The sequence below is a fragment of the Mastomys coucha genome, unplaced genomic scaffold (genome assembly GCF_008632895.1).
Source record: "Mastomys coucha isolate ucsf_1 unplaced genomic scaffold, UCSF_Mcou_1 pScaffold22, whole genome shotgun sequence".
NCBI lineage: Eukaryota > Metazoa > Chordata > Mammalia > Rodentia > Muridae > Mastomys > Mastomys coucha.
The window spans coordinates 2337412-2352201 of record NW_022196905.1 but is presented as its reverse complement, the minus strand read 5'-3'; the positions used below and the strand labels follow the sequence as shown (position 1 = coordinate 2352201).

The 14790-nt window shown below is 37.1% G+C and overlaps 1 protein-coding gene across 2 annotated transcripts in view; it reads right to left on the bottom strand.

Moving 5' to 3' along the window:
- Cfap36 (cilia and flagella associated protein 36) overlaps positions 1 to 14790 on the bottom strand; it is a 35172-nt gene that overhangs the window by 14829 nt on the left and 5553 nt on the right. For both annotated transcript variants that reach the window (XM_031339860.1, XM_031339859.1), the window contains exons 4-5: positions 4190 to 4304; positions 417 to 504 (exon numbers count right to left, since the gene is read on the bottom strand). In XM_031339860.1, the coding sequence (XP_031195720.1) occupies positions 417 to 504; positions 4190 to 4304 (203 nt within the window). The remainder of the gene's footprint in view (positions 1 to 416; positions 505 to 4189; positions 4305 to 14790) is intronic.

Below are 14790 nucleotides of genomic sequence, written 5' to 3'. Positions count from 1 at the left end.
GGGAAACTAGGAATGGAGAAATTTACATGTAAATAAAGAAAATATCTAATAAAAAAAAGAAAAAGAAAATATGTTTCTTTTAATTAAATATAATACAAATTGAACGTCAAACATGAAAATCTAAAATGTTCTAAAACAGGAAAACTTTGGCTCATCAGTAGAACGTTCAAAAGGTTTCAAATTTTATAATGTTTGAATTCCAAATTTTCTGGTTAGAGTTACTCATCTGTTGTGATCTGTACAAGTATTCCAAAATCTGAAACATTCAGTCCTAAGCATTTGGATAAGAGTCACTCAAGCTGTGTATACATGGCCAAAAAAAAAAAATCATTTTGTTGGTATTATTTTCCAAGGAAAAGTTCAAATACATTCAGATCATATGCAACACTACTAACAATTCATTCAAAAATGCATACCTGAGGACCTCTCTTAGAATTTTCATCTCTTCCTGTTCAAGGTCACTGACCACATCTGCACCATCAGTTAAACAGTCAGGTAACACACCTGTTCAAAACCAAAAACCACATGGAAGACCATCAACTCAACTGAAAACACACTCTTCACACTGTTATGGTCTATCTGGTACAAATTAGTTTACAATGTATCATTTTTAAAAAATCCCAAGCCTTATCTTTTTAATTACCTTCTGCTTAAGTTTTTCACATTTTAGGGAGTAAGCCCAACAAAAACCAGTCTTGATTTTGGCTAGAACTGTTAGTAATAACTTGTGTTTACTATCTAAAATAGCAATGATTGGAACCAATATGTAGCACAGTGGTTGAGCCCTTCAAAAGCATGCATGGGCTCAATTCCCAGGACCAAAAAAAAAAAAAAAGTTTTCTTTGACCGCTACATCATGGAGGCATTCATGTTTTCTCATCTAGCAATTGATCTATTTCTATCTCACACACACACAATTAATTAATTTAAAAAATTTTTAACTTGAAAAAACTGTATGGCAATAAAAATTATATAGACATTATGGTCTTCCACTGTCACAGTGCATCTGAGGATATCTTACTGAGGATACACTTAGCTAGGGTTAACAGTGTGCTTTTAAAGGTGAGCCTTAAGTGAGAAGAGGTTACAAGACAAAATGCTTTGTTAGAGGGCATGACATGTTCTCCATTTGAACTATGATGCTAGTGAAAAGGCCCTGCTTACTATGTGCAGTGACAGCATGAGTAAACTTGTGCTGAACATAAAGATCAATGATACTATCTCTGCCCTTGAAGCATGTTCAGTATTGGCAACAGCTTTAAATCACAATTGTTCCAACCTCCACCCCACACTCCCCTCATCCTTGAAAACACAAAGTCACAGGAAATAATTTTAATTGTTGGTTTAACTGACTTCTACCTCCCTGATAAGGCAGGCTGATTACAAGTGTCCACCTCTGTGCTACAGCACGAGTGCGCACCTTTATTTTACCCTCCATTTCTTTATGCAAATTCATATGCATATGCAGTGGGATTCTAGATTAGTTCTAAAGTAGTTTTATTGCAATTCCCTTGATGTTCTCGTGCATTTGGGGCTAAACATTGTACTGAGTTAATTGCAGTCATTTGTAAAGAAGGCACAGAAAAATGCATGTACACTTCACCTGAAAAGCACAGCACATCATCACACCAATAAACTCATCACTCTGAAGCATAATTTTGCTCAGCCAAAAGGTATAAAATCATTTTCCTCCTAGCAACCTTCCTATAGAGAATTAAAAGCAGTAAGGAACAACGCAGCTGTACGAGTCCTTTAAACCATCAAAATGCATCTTCTCCAAATTATTTGAGAACAAAAATCCAGAAAGCCTTTGAATTTTTCTTACAAAATATAAAATTTCCAAATATCCTGTTTTGAATACAATCAACACTGATCTACTACTCAGCCCAGGATGCAAATGTTAGTTTAAATTTAGACATAGAGCAAACTGCTCATAATGTGCGCTGACAGCAGTAATTATCCCACATCATCCATTCCTTCTCCAATAAAGCCAGATTCTATGCAGTCATCAGGCAGCCATCACTGAGAGATCAAACCCTCTCTCACCTCAGAACACTAGCACTCGATTAAATCAAGCTATCACAATGGTCCCACCCCCTTCTAGTTTAAGGCAAGTGCCTGGATCCTGAGTGAAGGCTCTTGGAGGGCTCATAGGAAATGCTATCTTTCTTACAAAAAGAAATTAACACAGGAAAACATTCCTTTCCTCACAAAACACTGAGTTTGCACTGGGGACAGAAGAAAAGAGGCTGGAGATGTCAGAGTATAAATCTGGTGAGTGTGAGAGGCCTTGAAAACACCACTGAGCACCAGAGTGAACAATTCCGCACTTGTCTTCCTCATATGGACCTCATCTGAGACACTGTGCTAGAAAGCTTTATAACAAGTTGACACAGGCTAGAGTTAACTGAGAGGAGGGAATCTCAACTGAGAAAATGCTTCCATAAGATCTGGCTGTAGGACATTTTCTTAATTAGTGATTGATGGAGGAGATACCAGCCCATTGTGGGTGGTACCATTCCTGGGTTCTATAAGAAAGCAGGCTGCGTAAGCCATGAAGAGCAAACCAGTAACCCCTTCATTGCTTCTACATCAGCTCCTGCCTCCAAGTTCCTGCCCTGTTTGAGTTCCTGTCCTGACTTCCCTTGATGATGAACAGTATTCTGGCAGTATAAACTGAATAAACCCTTTCCTCCTCAAGGGCTTTGTTGATGTGTTTCATCACAGCAATAGTAATCCTAACTAACAAGACAGATACTGATGTCTAACTGCTCGCACCATTTTCACTGGAGTGCACTATTATTGGCAATCTGAAGCATGCAGCTAGTACAACTGCAGAAGTATTTGTTCTCTTTTTTAAAAAATCAAGTTTCCAGAACTGGAAAACTACAGTCTGCTGGGCAAGTTCACTGGTTCTTTATGAAACCTTGTCCTCTTACACAAGCCTTACAAATGTAAAGCAGTTATCCCACAAAGCAAATTAAAGCATAGTTTTGGGAGTATTGAGAAGAGAGGACTTCACAAAACAAAGAATGGAAGAACAACAAAAAAAGACACTCCTTCAAATGATTTACTTCAAAGTAACCATACTGTATCACTCTCTTCAGGGTCAGGATAGTCTCATAACAACAGACAACAGCTCTAGGACCCACTGTGAAAAGGAGCTTAACTTTAAGGCACAGCTAAGGTAGTGGCTGGTTTCAAAGGGTAAGGTTCACATGGCCACACATCTACAACATTCTGATGTTTGTCTCATATGCACAGAATCCCTATTTGTTGGGGCTGGTGAGATAGCTTTTGACCTAAGTTTTATGGCAGGAGCATGGGACCCATTCCTGGAAGCTATCCTCTGAGCAGCACATGTGCACCATGGCAGGGATGTTCCTCCTCCAAAATAAAACAGGCCCCAGTTATTGCACATTCCACGCCCTTAAAAGCAAACTGCACAACTAAATATAGCTCCTATACCTTCACAAAACAATCAAGGAAACAATCTTGCTGCCAGACTTGTAAAGTGCTGGCCCCTGTTGTGCCCAGGATCAACAGCTCCAGTAACGCCTGGAAACCTGTTAAAGATACAGATGACCGGGTCCCACCCAGACCCACGACAGCTGACCAAGTGCTTACTGACACTGAAGAACCATCTCCTCCTAAGGTCTTAATAGGAACAAGCAGAAGAGTAGTCAGTCACCTGCTCACAACAGTAACAACAGCCACTCAAGACATTAAACTTAACTAACACAATGGCTGGGCAGAAAAGCAAGCTCTCACAGAACTAAAGCATTAGTAAAGCAAATTGTCTTCTTTCTTTGAGATGCTACATGCTAAATTAGGAAATTAATTTTCTTAAATCTTTTTTTAAACCTTTTTCTTTTCTTTTTCAAGTTTTATTTGTTTTATGAGTACACTGTAGCTGTCTTCAGAACACCAGAAGAGGGCATTGGATCCCATTAGAGATGGTTGTGAGCCACCACGTGGTTGCTGGGAATTGAACTCAGGACCTCTGGAAGAGCAGCCAGTGCTCTTAACCAATGAGCCACCTCTCCAGCCCCTCTTAAATCTTTTACAAAGACTTTCACATTTGAAATAAATGCATAAAAGGTAGCTAACTATGTTTAAGACTGTTAGAATAAAAAAACTTCAAAAACAAATTCAATTAATTCTTAGATGTCTAACTCCAGCATTTTACCATTCCTCTCCTGGATTATTCGGATGGCTTGAAGCTGCATTTCAATGTTCTTCTGGACCATCATTGCTTTAAAGATCGTAAAATCTTCTGCTGCCAACACAGGCTGCAAAATGGCCTGTGGGAGGAAGTCCGGAAGTTAAATGAAGATTAAAGTTTCAAAACTATTTAACCCACATTAAAATCATCATTTCCATTGAAAAGCAGCATATTAATTCATAAATGTTACATCATTATTATGGTTAGGTGACTCAAGTAGATAATCTTCAGATTAAAAAAGATAACAATAGGGTTTCATTATGTAGCTCTGGTTAGCCTCAAACTCCTAATTCTCCTGCCTTGACTTTCCAAGTGTTGAGATCACAGGGTATACAGCTATACCCTTCTAAGATTTTTTTTTTAAAGCCTTTGAAATAGGGTTCTCTGGCCAGGCGGTGGTGGCGCATGTCTTTAATCCCAGCACTTGGGAGGCAGAGGCAGGCAGATTTCTGAATTTAAGGCCAGCCTGGTCTACAGAGTGAGTTCCAGGACAGACAGAGCTACACAGAGAAACCTTGTCTCGAAAAACCAAAAAAAAAAAAAAAAATAGAGTTCTCTGGAGCTACCTCATTCAACCTGCAAGCCTCCAGGAGTCAGATAACAGATTTCTTCTCCAAACCAGCTAGTGTTAAATGGAAAACACAACTATCTGGCTTATGTAACATTGTCATCTCAGTATCCGTGTTTGATTTTCACACAAAATATTTGGTTTATATCCTATCTCCTGAAATTTACTTTGCGTTTAATTCAGGAAATAAACAAAAATATGAAGTCTTATAAGCAAATATATATATATACACACACACATACATATATACATATATACATATATGTGTATATATGTGTGTATATGTGTGTATATATATGTATATATACATACATATACATATGTTAGAGATTAGATTAGATTAGGAATTACAAAAAGTCAAAACTGAAAAGTATAATAAATGAAGAATAAAAGTGAGGCTGGAGCAATGGCTCAATTATAAAGAGCACTGCCCTTTCAGAGGACCCAGGTTCAATTCCTAGCACCCACATGGTGGCTCACAACATCTGTAACTCCAATCTTAGGGGATCTGGCACCCTCTTCTAAGGGCAGCAAGTACACATGTGGTACACAGACATACATACAGGTAAAACACCCTTACATGTAAAATAAGTAAATCTTTAAAAAATAATAAAAGTATTTATCATTAGATTACATACATAAGTATTTCCTTAACTGTTAGTAATGTTGCATATTGGCAAGAACAAAACAATTCCCAAGCTAATTAATAAGCAGAGTAAGATTTGAAATGCATGGAAACACCCAAAGGAAGCACTCAGGTCTTGTCTTGCAGAATTTACTTTTCAGCTCTTCCTGAGGTGAATGGAAAAGCTGACCACACAAAACCATGCAGAGGGAACCAAGAGAGTACTGCTTACTACAAGGCAAAGGCAGTGTTCTCACAAAGAATACTAGACCAGACACTTCACCAAAGAATTCCACTTGAAACAGGTGACCCCTTCCCCCAGCAACCAGCTCAACACAGTGTACCAAAGGTCAAAGCAAGAGTGGTTCCCAGCAACATCCACAAGGAGTACACTATGCATAAAAAATAAATGCTCCCTTAAACTCTGCCTGGGTTTTCACAGATCTCAAGGCAGGGAATGGCAAACATGAGCTGAGACTGCTAAAACCAATATGGGCACCTTTTGTCTGAATCCTCTTTTGGGGGTTGGGCTTCCTGGACTATTACTAACAAGTACTTTATTCAACTTTTAAAATGGCATTGCTATTCCATCTAATTTTTGACCTTTTGAGACAGGATCTCACTCTGTAGCCTAAGTTGGCCTCAAACTCAATTATAATTTACCTCCTGAGACAAAGTATTGGGATCACAGGTCTGAGCCACCACACCCAATTATGGGCACTGCTATTGATAGCAATATGTCAAACAAAATTTCTAGCAGCTAGTTAAGAGATTGAACTTGTAATTGTGACCTTTGACCCTACTTAATAAACCCAAAACATTGGCATATTAGGAAAGAAAAAGAAACTTGATCTCAAAAGCCTACATCCAATGTAACTACATGCACTAGTGGCTCTGTGACCCTGGATATTATTTACTCCTTAGCATCAATAAAAATAGCATAACATTTTTATAGTGTTTCATAGACTCTGAGATTCTGAAAAGTAGTAAAATATGACATTGTTTTATGTGTCACTTAGAAAAAAATTACCAATTAAATAACACTTTTAATTATACAAAACAATCTCATTTTAAATATATTATGATATAAAAATGTGTCTCTGGGGCCTAGAGAGATGGCTCCACAGCTAAGAGTACCCAGATTCAATTGCAAGCACCCAATTATGGCTACCAACCATCTGTGAGTCCAGTTCCAGTGCAGCCAATGCCTCTTCTATCCTCTGCAGGCACTGCACACATGGTACGCACATATACATGAAATCTTTTTTTAAAACTTTTGCTCCTGAATAAAACCAATATAGTAACAACTGTCTCACAAAATATTAAATGAATTAAGTAACATTTTATAATCTGAAAAGTAAACATAAAAGTAATTGTCCTGGTCTTTTTTAAAGTTTTATTTTTATATTTGTAATTATGTGTCTGTATAAGTAAGAACAGGTATCCCTAGAGGCTAGAAATGTGAGAGCCCCCTGGGGCTGGAATTACAGTTGTTGTAAGCCACCTAATGTGAATGCTGGCAATGGAATTCGGGTCTTCTAGAAGAGTTCTCCCCTGAACCACTGTTCTGACCCTTTAAATGCTTGTTGAAATGGACAGACTGTTGACCCAGCTAAGAAAAAGCCGATCTGGGCTCTATAGTGAGTTTGAGGCCAGCCTAGACTACTCAAGACTCTGTCTCAAGAAAACAAAAGAAAAATAAAAACCACAGCTAACACCATAGTTAAGAATTCCCAGTAGGATCAGATATAAAACATGTAAGAAGGGCTATCATATCACTGTTGAACTATAAACATTAAAAGAATAATGAAGAAGCTGGACGGTGGTGGTACATGCCTTTAGTCCCAGCACTTGGGAGGCAGAGGCAGGCAGATCTCTGAGTTTGAGGCCAGCCTGATCTACAAAGTGAGTTCCAGGGCACCCAAGACTATACAGAGAAACCCTGTCTCAAAAAACAAAACAAAACAAACAAAAAACAACAACAACAACAAAAAAGAAGAATGAAGAAATATGTAAACAACTCTGTGCCCAAACTTGTTGACTACAGTTTGCCAAACTCACACTATGATATAAGATGATATGAATAGGTAAATCTATTCATTACACCTACTTAAAAAGTTAATCAGCCAGACAGTAGTGGCACATGGCTTTAATCCCAGCACCCAGAAGACAGAGGCAAGAGGATCTCTGTGAGTTTGAAGTCGGTCTGATTTACAGAATAAGTTCCAAGACAGCCAGGGCTACACAGAGAAACCCCATCTTGAAAAACCAAAATGAAGAAGAAAGAAAAAGAAAGGAGGAGGAAGAGAAGAAGGAAGAGGACAAAGAAGAAAAGGTAGAAGAGGAAGAGGGGAGAAAGAAAAATAATTGATAACTATACAAAACAGAAAAGTCAACATGAGTTTAAAAACAAATTCCACCTAACATATAAGCGAGAGATTATACTACTTGTCTACAATCTCTTCTAGAATACTGAGGCAGAATTAATACATATCACTCATTTCCTGAGCCCAATAGTACCCCTAATCCCAAAGTTAGACAAAGACTTTATAAGGAAGGAAAAACTAAAGGTCAGAGATGAAAAAATGCCCAAAAGAATTTTAGCAAACTGAATTCAACAATGTATAAAAAGAATTACATAGCATAACAACCTGGGATTCTTTTCTAGTTATTCAAAGTAGATCAACATTTGAAAATAACTCACTATATCAGAGATTAACAGACTGGAGACTGCTATTGACCCTATCAATACACATAGAAAAGAGCTTCAGTAGTTGGGGAGATGGTCCTCTTCCAGAGGTCCTGAGTTCAGTTCCCAACACCACATGGTGGCTCAAGACCATCTATAAAGGGATCTGATGCCCTCTTCTGGCAAATAGGTGTACATGCAGACACAGCATTCCTACATTTAAAATAATTTAAAAAAAAAAAAAATGAGCTTCTGATAAAATTTGACAACCGTTCATGTATTTAAAACATAGCAAACCCTTCTCGGCAAATGGAAATAGACAGAAGTTTCCTAACCCTTGTAAAGATCATCTATTTTCAAGATTTATTTTTTAAAATGTATGTGTGTACAAATTTGTGTAAATCATGATCATTATATGCATACAGGTGCCTATGGAGGCCAGGAAAAGGTGGCTCATATTCCCTAGAACTGAAGTTACAGACTGCTATGAGCCACTCTGTGTGAATGATGGGAACCAAATCCGGGGCCTCTGCAACAGGAGTAAGTGCAATTAACAGATGAACCATTTCTTCAGGACCTAAGACAGCTAAACATAGTTTGGTGGTGAATACCTATAATCCCAACTCTTGACATATACAGGCAAGACCATAAGGAGTTCAAGGCCAGTCTGGGCTATATAGTGGGTCTGAGGCCAACCTAGGCTACTCAAGACCCTACCTCAAGGGTGAAAAAAAAGATGGATAAAAATCACAGCTAACATCATACTTAAGAAACCAGAATCTTTCCAACTAAGATCAGAAATAAGGCAAAGATGACCACTCAACACTGTGTATACTCAACAAGTCCTGGCTAATGGAGTAAATATGGTTTTCAGTTTTGGCTTTGGTTTTAACAACTTAGAAAAAAAGAAGTAAAACTCTTTTTGTTTGGGGCTGGAGAGATGGCTCTACAATTAAGAGTACTTGCTGCTCTTCCAGAAGACCCACGTTCAGTTCCCAGCACCTATCTATAACATCTGCAAACGTGTATAATTCCAGCTCTAGGAGCTCCAACACCTTGGCCTCTGCTACAGGAGTAAGTTCTCTAACAACTGAGCAACAGGACCTAAGACAGCTAAAAAAAGTTTTGGGGTGAATGTGCACAAACCCTCATTCAGACACACACCTACACAGTCAAAAATAATTAATAAAAAAAATTAAACCCAAATAAAATCAAACATTTACTGCTAATAAATCATTTAAACATTAGTTTAAAACACTCCTTTGACTAAGGATAGCTCAGTTGGTAGGGTGCTTATCTAGCACGTAAAAAGCCCTAGGTTTGGTCCCAAGCACTGTATAAACCCACATATGATAGTCTCCAATCTCAGCACTTGGGAGATGAAAGCAAGAAGATCAAGTTCAGGTTATTTTCAGCTACACTGTGAACTGGAGACTAGCCTGGGATGCATGAGACCTTCTTCTAGGCCATTCAGGGACCTTAGACAGACACCTCAATGAGTAAGAGCGCTGTCTGGATTCAGATTTGGTTCCCAGAACTCACATAGCCCCTCATAATTTATCACTCCAGTCCCAGGATATCTGAATTCCTCTATAGCCCCTCATAATTTATCACTCCAGTCCCAGGACATCTGAATTCCTCTTCTGGACTCTATGGACACAAGGCATGCACATGGTGCACAAATATGCATACAGGTAAAACAGACATACATGAAAAAAAATTCAAAAGCAAAAAGGTCATTTGCCATGCATATAATTTTCCAATTGTTAAGTACAACAGCAGATTTGCATACTAATAAGATGGGTGTGCTTATTTTACAAAAAGAATCAATCATTGCTGAATGTTTGATAGTAGAGGACATACAACTTCAGGATTTTTCAGAATTGATGAATATCTTGATTTTATAATCATCAAGGCTGAGAATACCACTCCACATAAATAAACAGTACAAATGGCGCAAATACAATTAGGCCCTATTTCAGAAGTTGTTGGAAATTCTGCCCTAATTTCAAGCCAAAATTCATTCAACAATGTTTTTATGAAATTTAAAACTGCAACTCTAAAGCAATTTTTAAAATCAAACATTCTAAAACAATAAAATCTGACAATATACTAATTTGATACGTGCTGAGAAATGACAATAAGAAAATATCTTTTCTTTCTATAAACTATTATGTTTCTATAAGCGCAGTGAGCATCTATTGACAGTAAAGATACCACAATTCATAACATACAATAGTCTTCAATCTGGCCAAGGTGTTTGAGGCAGTGTTCTGTGATGGTGCACAGCCTCAGGCAAAGTGCAAAGTGAGCACTTTCATGTTTAGAATCCTGGCTTTAGTGAAGCCTTGTTCTATAGCTCAGTTCCACACAGCCATAAACACTTCAGTTCAGAAACCTTTAATATCGCCAACATTTCAAGACCCTCCACAATCAGCTACACAGGTCTCAACCCACTCCTGGGAAGCAATGTGGCCAAAAAGAACACAAGCCTTGAATGCATACTGTAACGAATGTAAATGCTTCTAAAAGTCTACAGACCACAGACTATGGCTTCTAGTTTAGTGTTTTTATGGGACTTCTGAGTGTGTGAACAAGTGAGTCTTTGATTCTTGTGCCAATTCTTGGGCTCTTTTCAAAACCTCCATTGATTTCTCTTGTCCAACTTTGATGTGATAGTTTTTGTTTCTTATTATATTTTACTTTGTTATATTTTTAAAAAATGAATAAAGAAAAGAAAGAAGGAAGGAAGGAAGGAAGGCCGGCCAGCCGACCGGCCTAGCCATTAGAGTGGATGTGAACAACTGAACTGTCTCTTATACCTGCTAGCAGAGGGAACATCAGTTTCCTCCAATAGATCAACTAACACCAGACCAACCACACCAGGACAGGCTCATGCATGTTCAGGAGTAGCTAACAAACACATAAAGAACTCCACAGTTCTTTTATTTGGATACAGTGCTTTTATTTGGTTACAGTTTGGTGAGGGCAGATGGGTCATTGGCTTGTTTTCTTTCTTGGTGTAGTTTTATTTTATTTTCTTGGTTGGGGGAGGTTGTTGTATTGATTTGGGTTTTTGAGAAAGAACTTAAAGATGGGTAGATAAGAGGAGAGAAAACTGGAAGGACTTGGGAGAGGGGGAGAATAGGATTAAAATATACTTAAATTTAAAATTGCCTTAAATTATAAAAAAAAAAAACAGCTAGAAGTCCTTTAAGAAGAAACACAAAAATCCCTGAAAGAACTACAGGAAAACACAATCAAACAGGTAAAGGAAATGAACAAAACCATCCAGGATCTAAAAATGGAACCAGAAACAATAAAGAAATCACAAAGAGAGACAACTCTGGAGTTAAAAAACCTAGGAAAGAGATCAGGAGTCATAGACGCAAGCATCACCAACAGAATACAAAAGATAGAAGAGAGAATCTCAGGGGTAGAAGACACCATAGAAAACATTGACACAACAGTCAAAGAAAACACAAAAAGCAAAAAGCTCCTAACCCAAAACATCCAGGAAATCTAAGACACAATGAGAAGACCGAACCTAAGGATAATAGGTATAGAAGAGAGTGAAGATTCCCAACTTAAAGGGCCAGTAAATATCTTCAACAAAATTATAGAAGAAAACTTCCCTAATCTAAAGAAAGAGATGCCCATAAACATGAAAGAAACCTACAGAACTCCAAATAGACTGAACCAGAAAAAATTTCCTCCTGTCACATAATAATCAAAACACCAAAAGCACAAAACAATGAAATAATATTAAAAGCAGTAAAGGAAAAAGGTCAAGTAACATGTAAGGGCAGGCCTATCAGAATTACCCCAGACTTCTCACCGGAGACAATGAAAGCTAGAAGACCCTGGGCAGACATCATACACAGACCCTAAGAGAACACAAATGCCAGCCTAGGCTACTATTCCCAGCAAAACTCTCAATTATCATAGATGGAGAAACCAAGATATTCCATGACAAAACCAAATTTGTATAATATCTTTCCATAAATCCAGCCCTACAAAGGATAATAGATGGAAAACATCAACATAAGAAGCAAAACTACACCCTAGAAGAAGCAAGACAGTAATCTTTCAACAAACCCACGCAAACATAATTCTACCTCTAATAACAAAAATAACAGAAAGTAACAATTTTCCTTAGTATCTCTTAATATGAAAATTAATATTACCAACATATTCTAATCGATTGAAATTCAAAAATATGAGGAATTAGAAATTTGTTGGCTGTCATCCAATGATCTCTCTAACTTGGTAATTGGAGAAATAGGTCTAATATTGTACAATCCATATACACTTTCTGCTTGTTTGTACGTGACAATGTCTTGCTGTGTACCACATAATGGTCTTGAAATCATGCTTCTCCTATCTCAGCCTATTAGTAGGATTGTTTATTTGATGTTTTTGCACTATACTATGGTTTTTAGAACAGCTTACATATTTCAAAAGTATTTATACAGCCAAAAGAAACATAGACAATTAATTTGGGAGGTGGCTTGTAAGAGAACAACAAAGAGTGAGACTGAATGCTTTGCTTGACATTTGTAACTATTGTATCAAATTTGAAGAAGAGGACTTTATAAGTTACTCTCTCTCTGAGATGAATACTTTTCCAAAATTATCACAGCCAATGAACCAGATTCTTACCCTCACCTAATGTCTGTGCCACCCTCCAAGCAGAACCATTGTTCATTGAAACAGCTGGTGAATGACTTCATGGATAGACCATCTTAATACACACACCATTTCTTAAATGAATGTAACCTGTTCTCTGTGGACTGAGAATGAAGACAATCACTCAAGTCAAATAGCTTTGACCATAGCAAGAAATCTGTATCCAAAAATCGTGCCTACAATTCACTCCTTCGCGCAGCAGAGCTGTCAACTCTTAGCCTAGCTACTATGGAGGTAAAATCCTTTGGTGATGTGAGGGTCATTGAAGTACAGCCTTATTACAATGAACTCCAATGTCTAAAAATTGTTCTTATTTTGGGTTTGTACCACAGTAAGAGTCAAGATTTTAAGCTCTACTAAAAACAAAACAAACAAACAAAAAAGTATTTATGTTCATTTTTTAAAAAAACTAATAGTGACATATTATTTAAAATATCATACAGTTAATATGTTTGGAGTTATTTAAAATTTATATTGAGAAAAACATGTATTTTCAGTATTGCTGTAGACAAGCATCTACATAAGACTGTTCAATTGATTCTTGTCTTATATCAAGCAACTTTTATAATACTCTTTTTTACTGTTACAATATTTTATAAATTTTAAAGAATATGATAAAAAAACTGAAAAGCATGGCAGGTATTGAAGGGGGGTCTCTGGGAGGAGTTGGGGTACAAAAGGGAAAGAAGAAAGTGATGTAATTCTATTTACTTAAAAATGTTTTTAAATGTTTACAAATTCAGATAAATTGAAATTAAGTATCTTTTCTCATCAAAATGCAATAAAACTTAATTTTAAAAAAAAATTTAGCCGGGCGGTGGTGGCGCACGCCTTTAATCCCAGCACTTGGGAGGCAGAGGCAGGCGGATTTCTGAGTTCGAGGCCAGCCTGGTCTACAAAGTGAGTTCCAGGACAGCCAGAACTATACAGAGAAACCCTGTCTCGAAAAAACCAAAAAAAAAAAAAAAAAATTTAATGCTATAAAATGGTAAAAGAAAAAAAGAAAGAAAGGAAGGAAAGGAAGGAAACTTTATTTTCTATGATAATGTAATTGTGCTTATATAAACCGTATATGGCAAAACCACAATTACAAAACACAAAGTGTGAAATAATGTATCAATCTTGGTTCCATAGTAGGTCAAACATATTACACTAATATAAGAGCTTAAGAAATGAAACCATTCAATTTTCTATAAACCTAAAATTGCTCTAAAAATAGTCTATTTTTTACATTAATTAGCACTCATATAATAGTGTTTGTTATATATACTTTTGGAAATTAAGTGTTAATACTATATATATTAATATATACATGTATATATTCTCAATAATGTCAGCTAGTAAAATTAAATATTACTTCCCAAAATTATATTGAAATGCTTTTGCAAGTATTAGTTTCCATCTGGCAAAAGTAAATCCACTAAAACATCAAAACAAAGCGAATGTCTATTGGTTGCTGTATAGAAGTCCCTAGCTTTTGCTATACTAAACCTGTTTATAACCTTTATATGCATGCACACATACACACATACACACACAATCACAATCACAAAATCATGAGTTTTTACAAGTTACACATACAGAAAAGCAAGCTGTTAAAGGTAAGCTGGCTAGAGCACTCTCGCAGAGTCTGATGACCTAGGTTCAATCCCTAGGGCCCACGTGGTAGGAGGACTGACTCCACCAAGTGGTTCTATGACCTCCACTTACATGTGAGCATGTACAAAATAAATGCAAATATATATAAAAGAAGGATGCTATTTTCTTTTTTTTTTCTTTTTTTTGTCTTTTTTTTTTGGTTTTGGTTTTTCAAGACAGGGTTTCTCTGTGTAGCCTTCACTGTCCTGGAACTCGCTCTGTAGACTACACTGGCTCAAACTCAGAGACTCACCTGCCTCTGCCTCCAGAGTGCTGGGATTACAGTTGTGGGCCATCACCTCCTGGCTGTTTGCTGTTTGTTCTTTTCTTAAGGCGAGCTGGGTTTTATTTTGGGG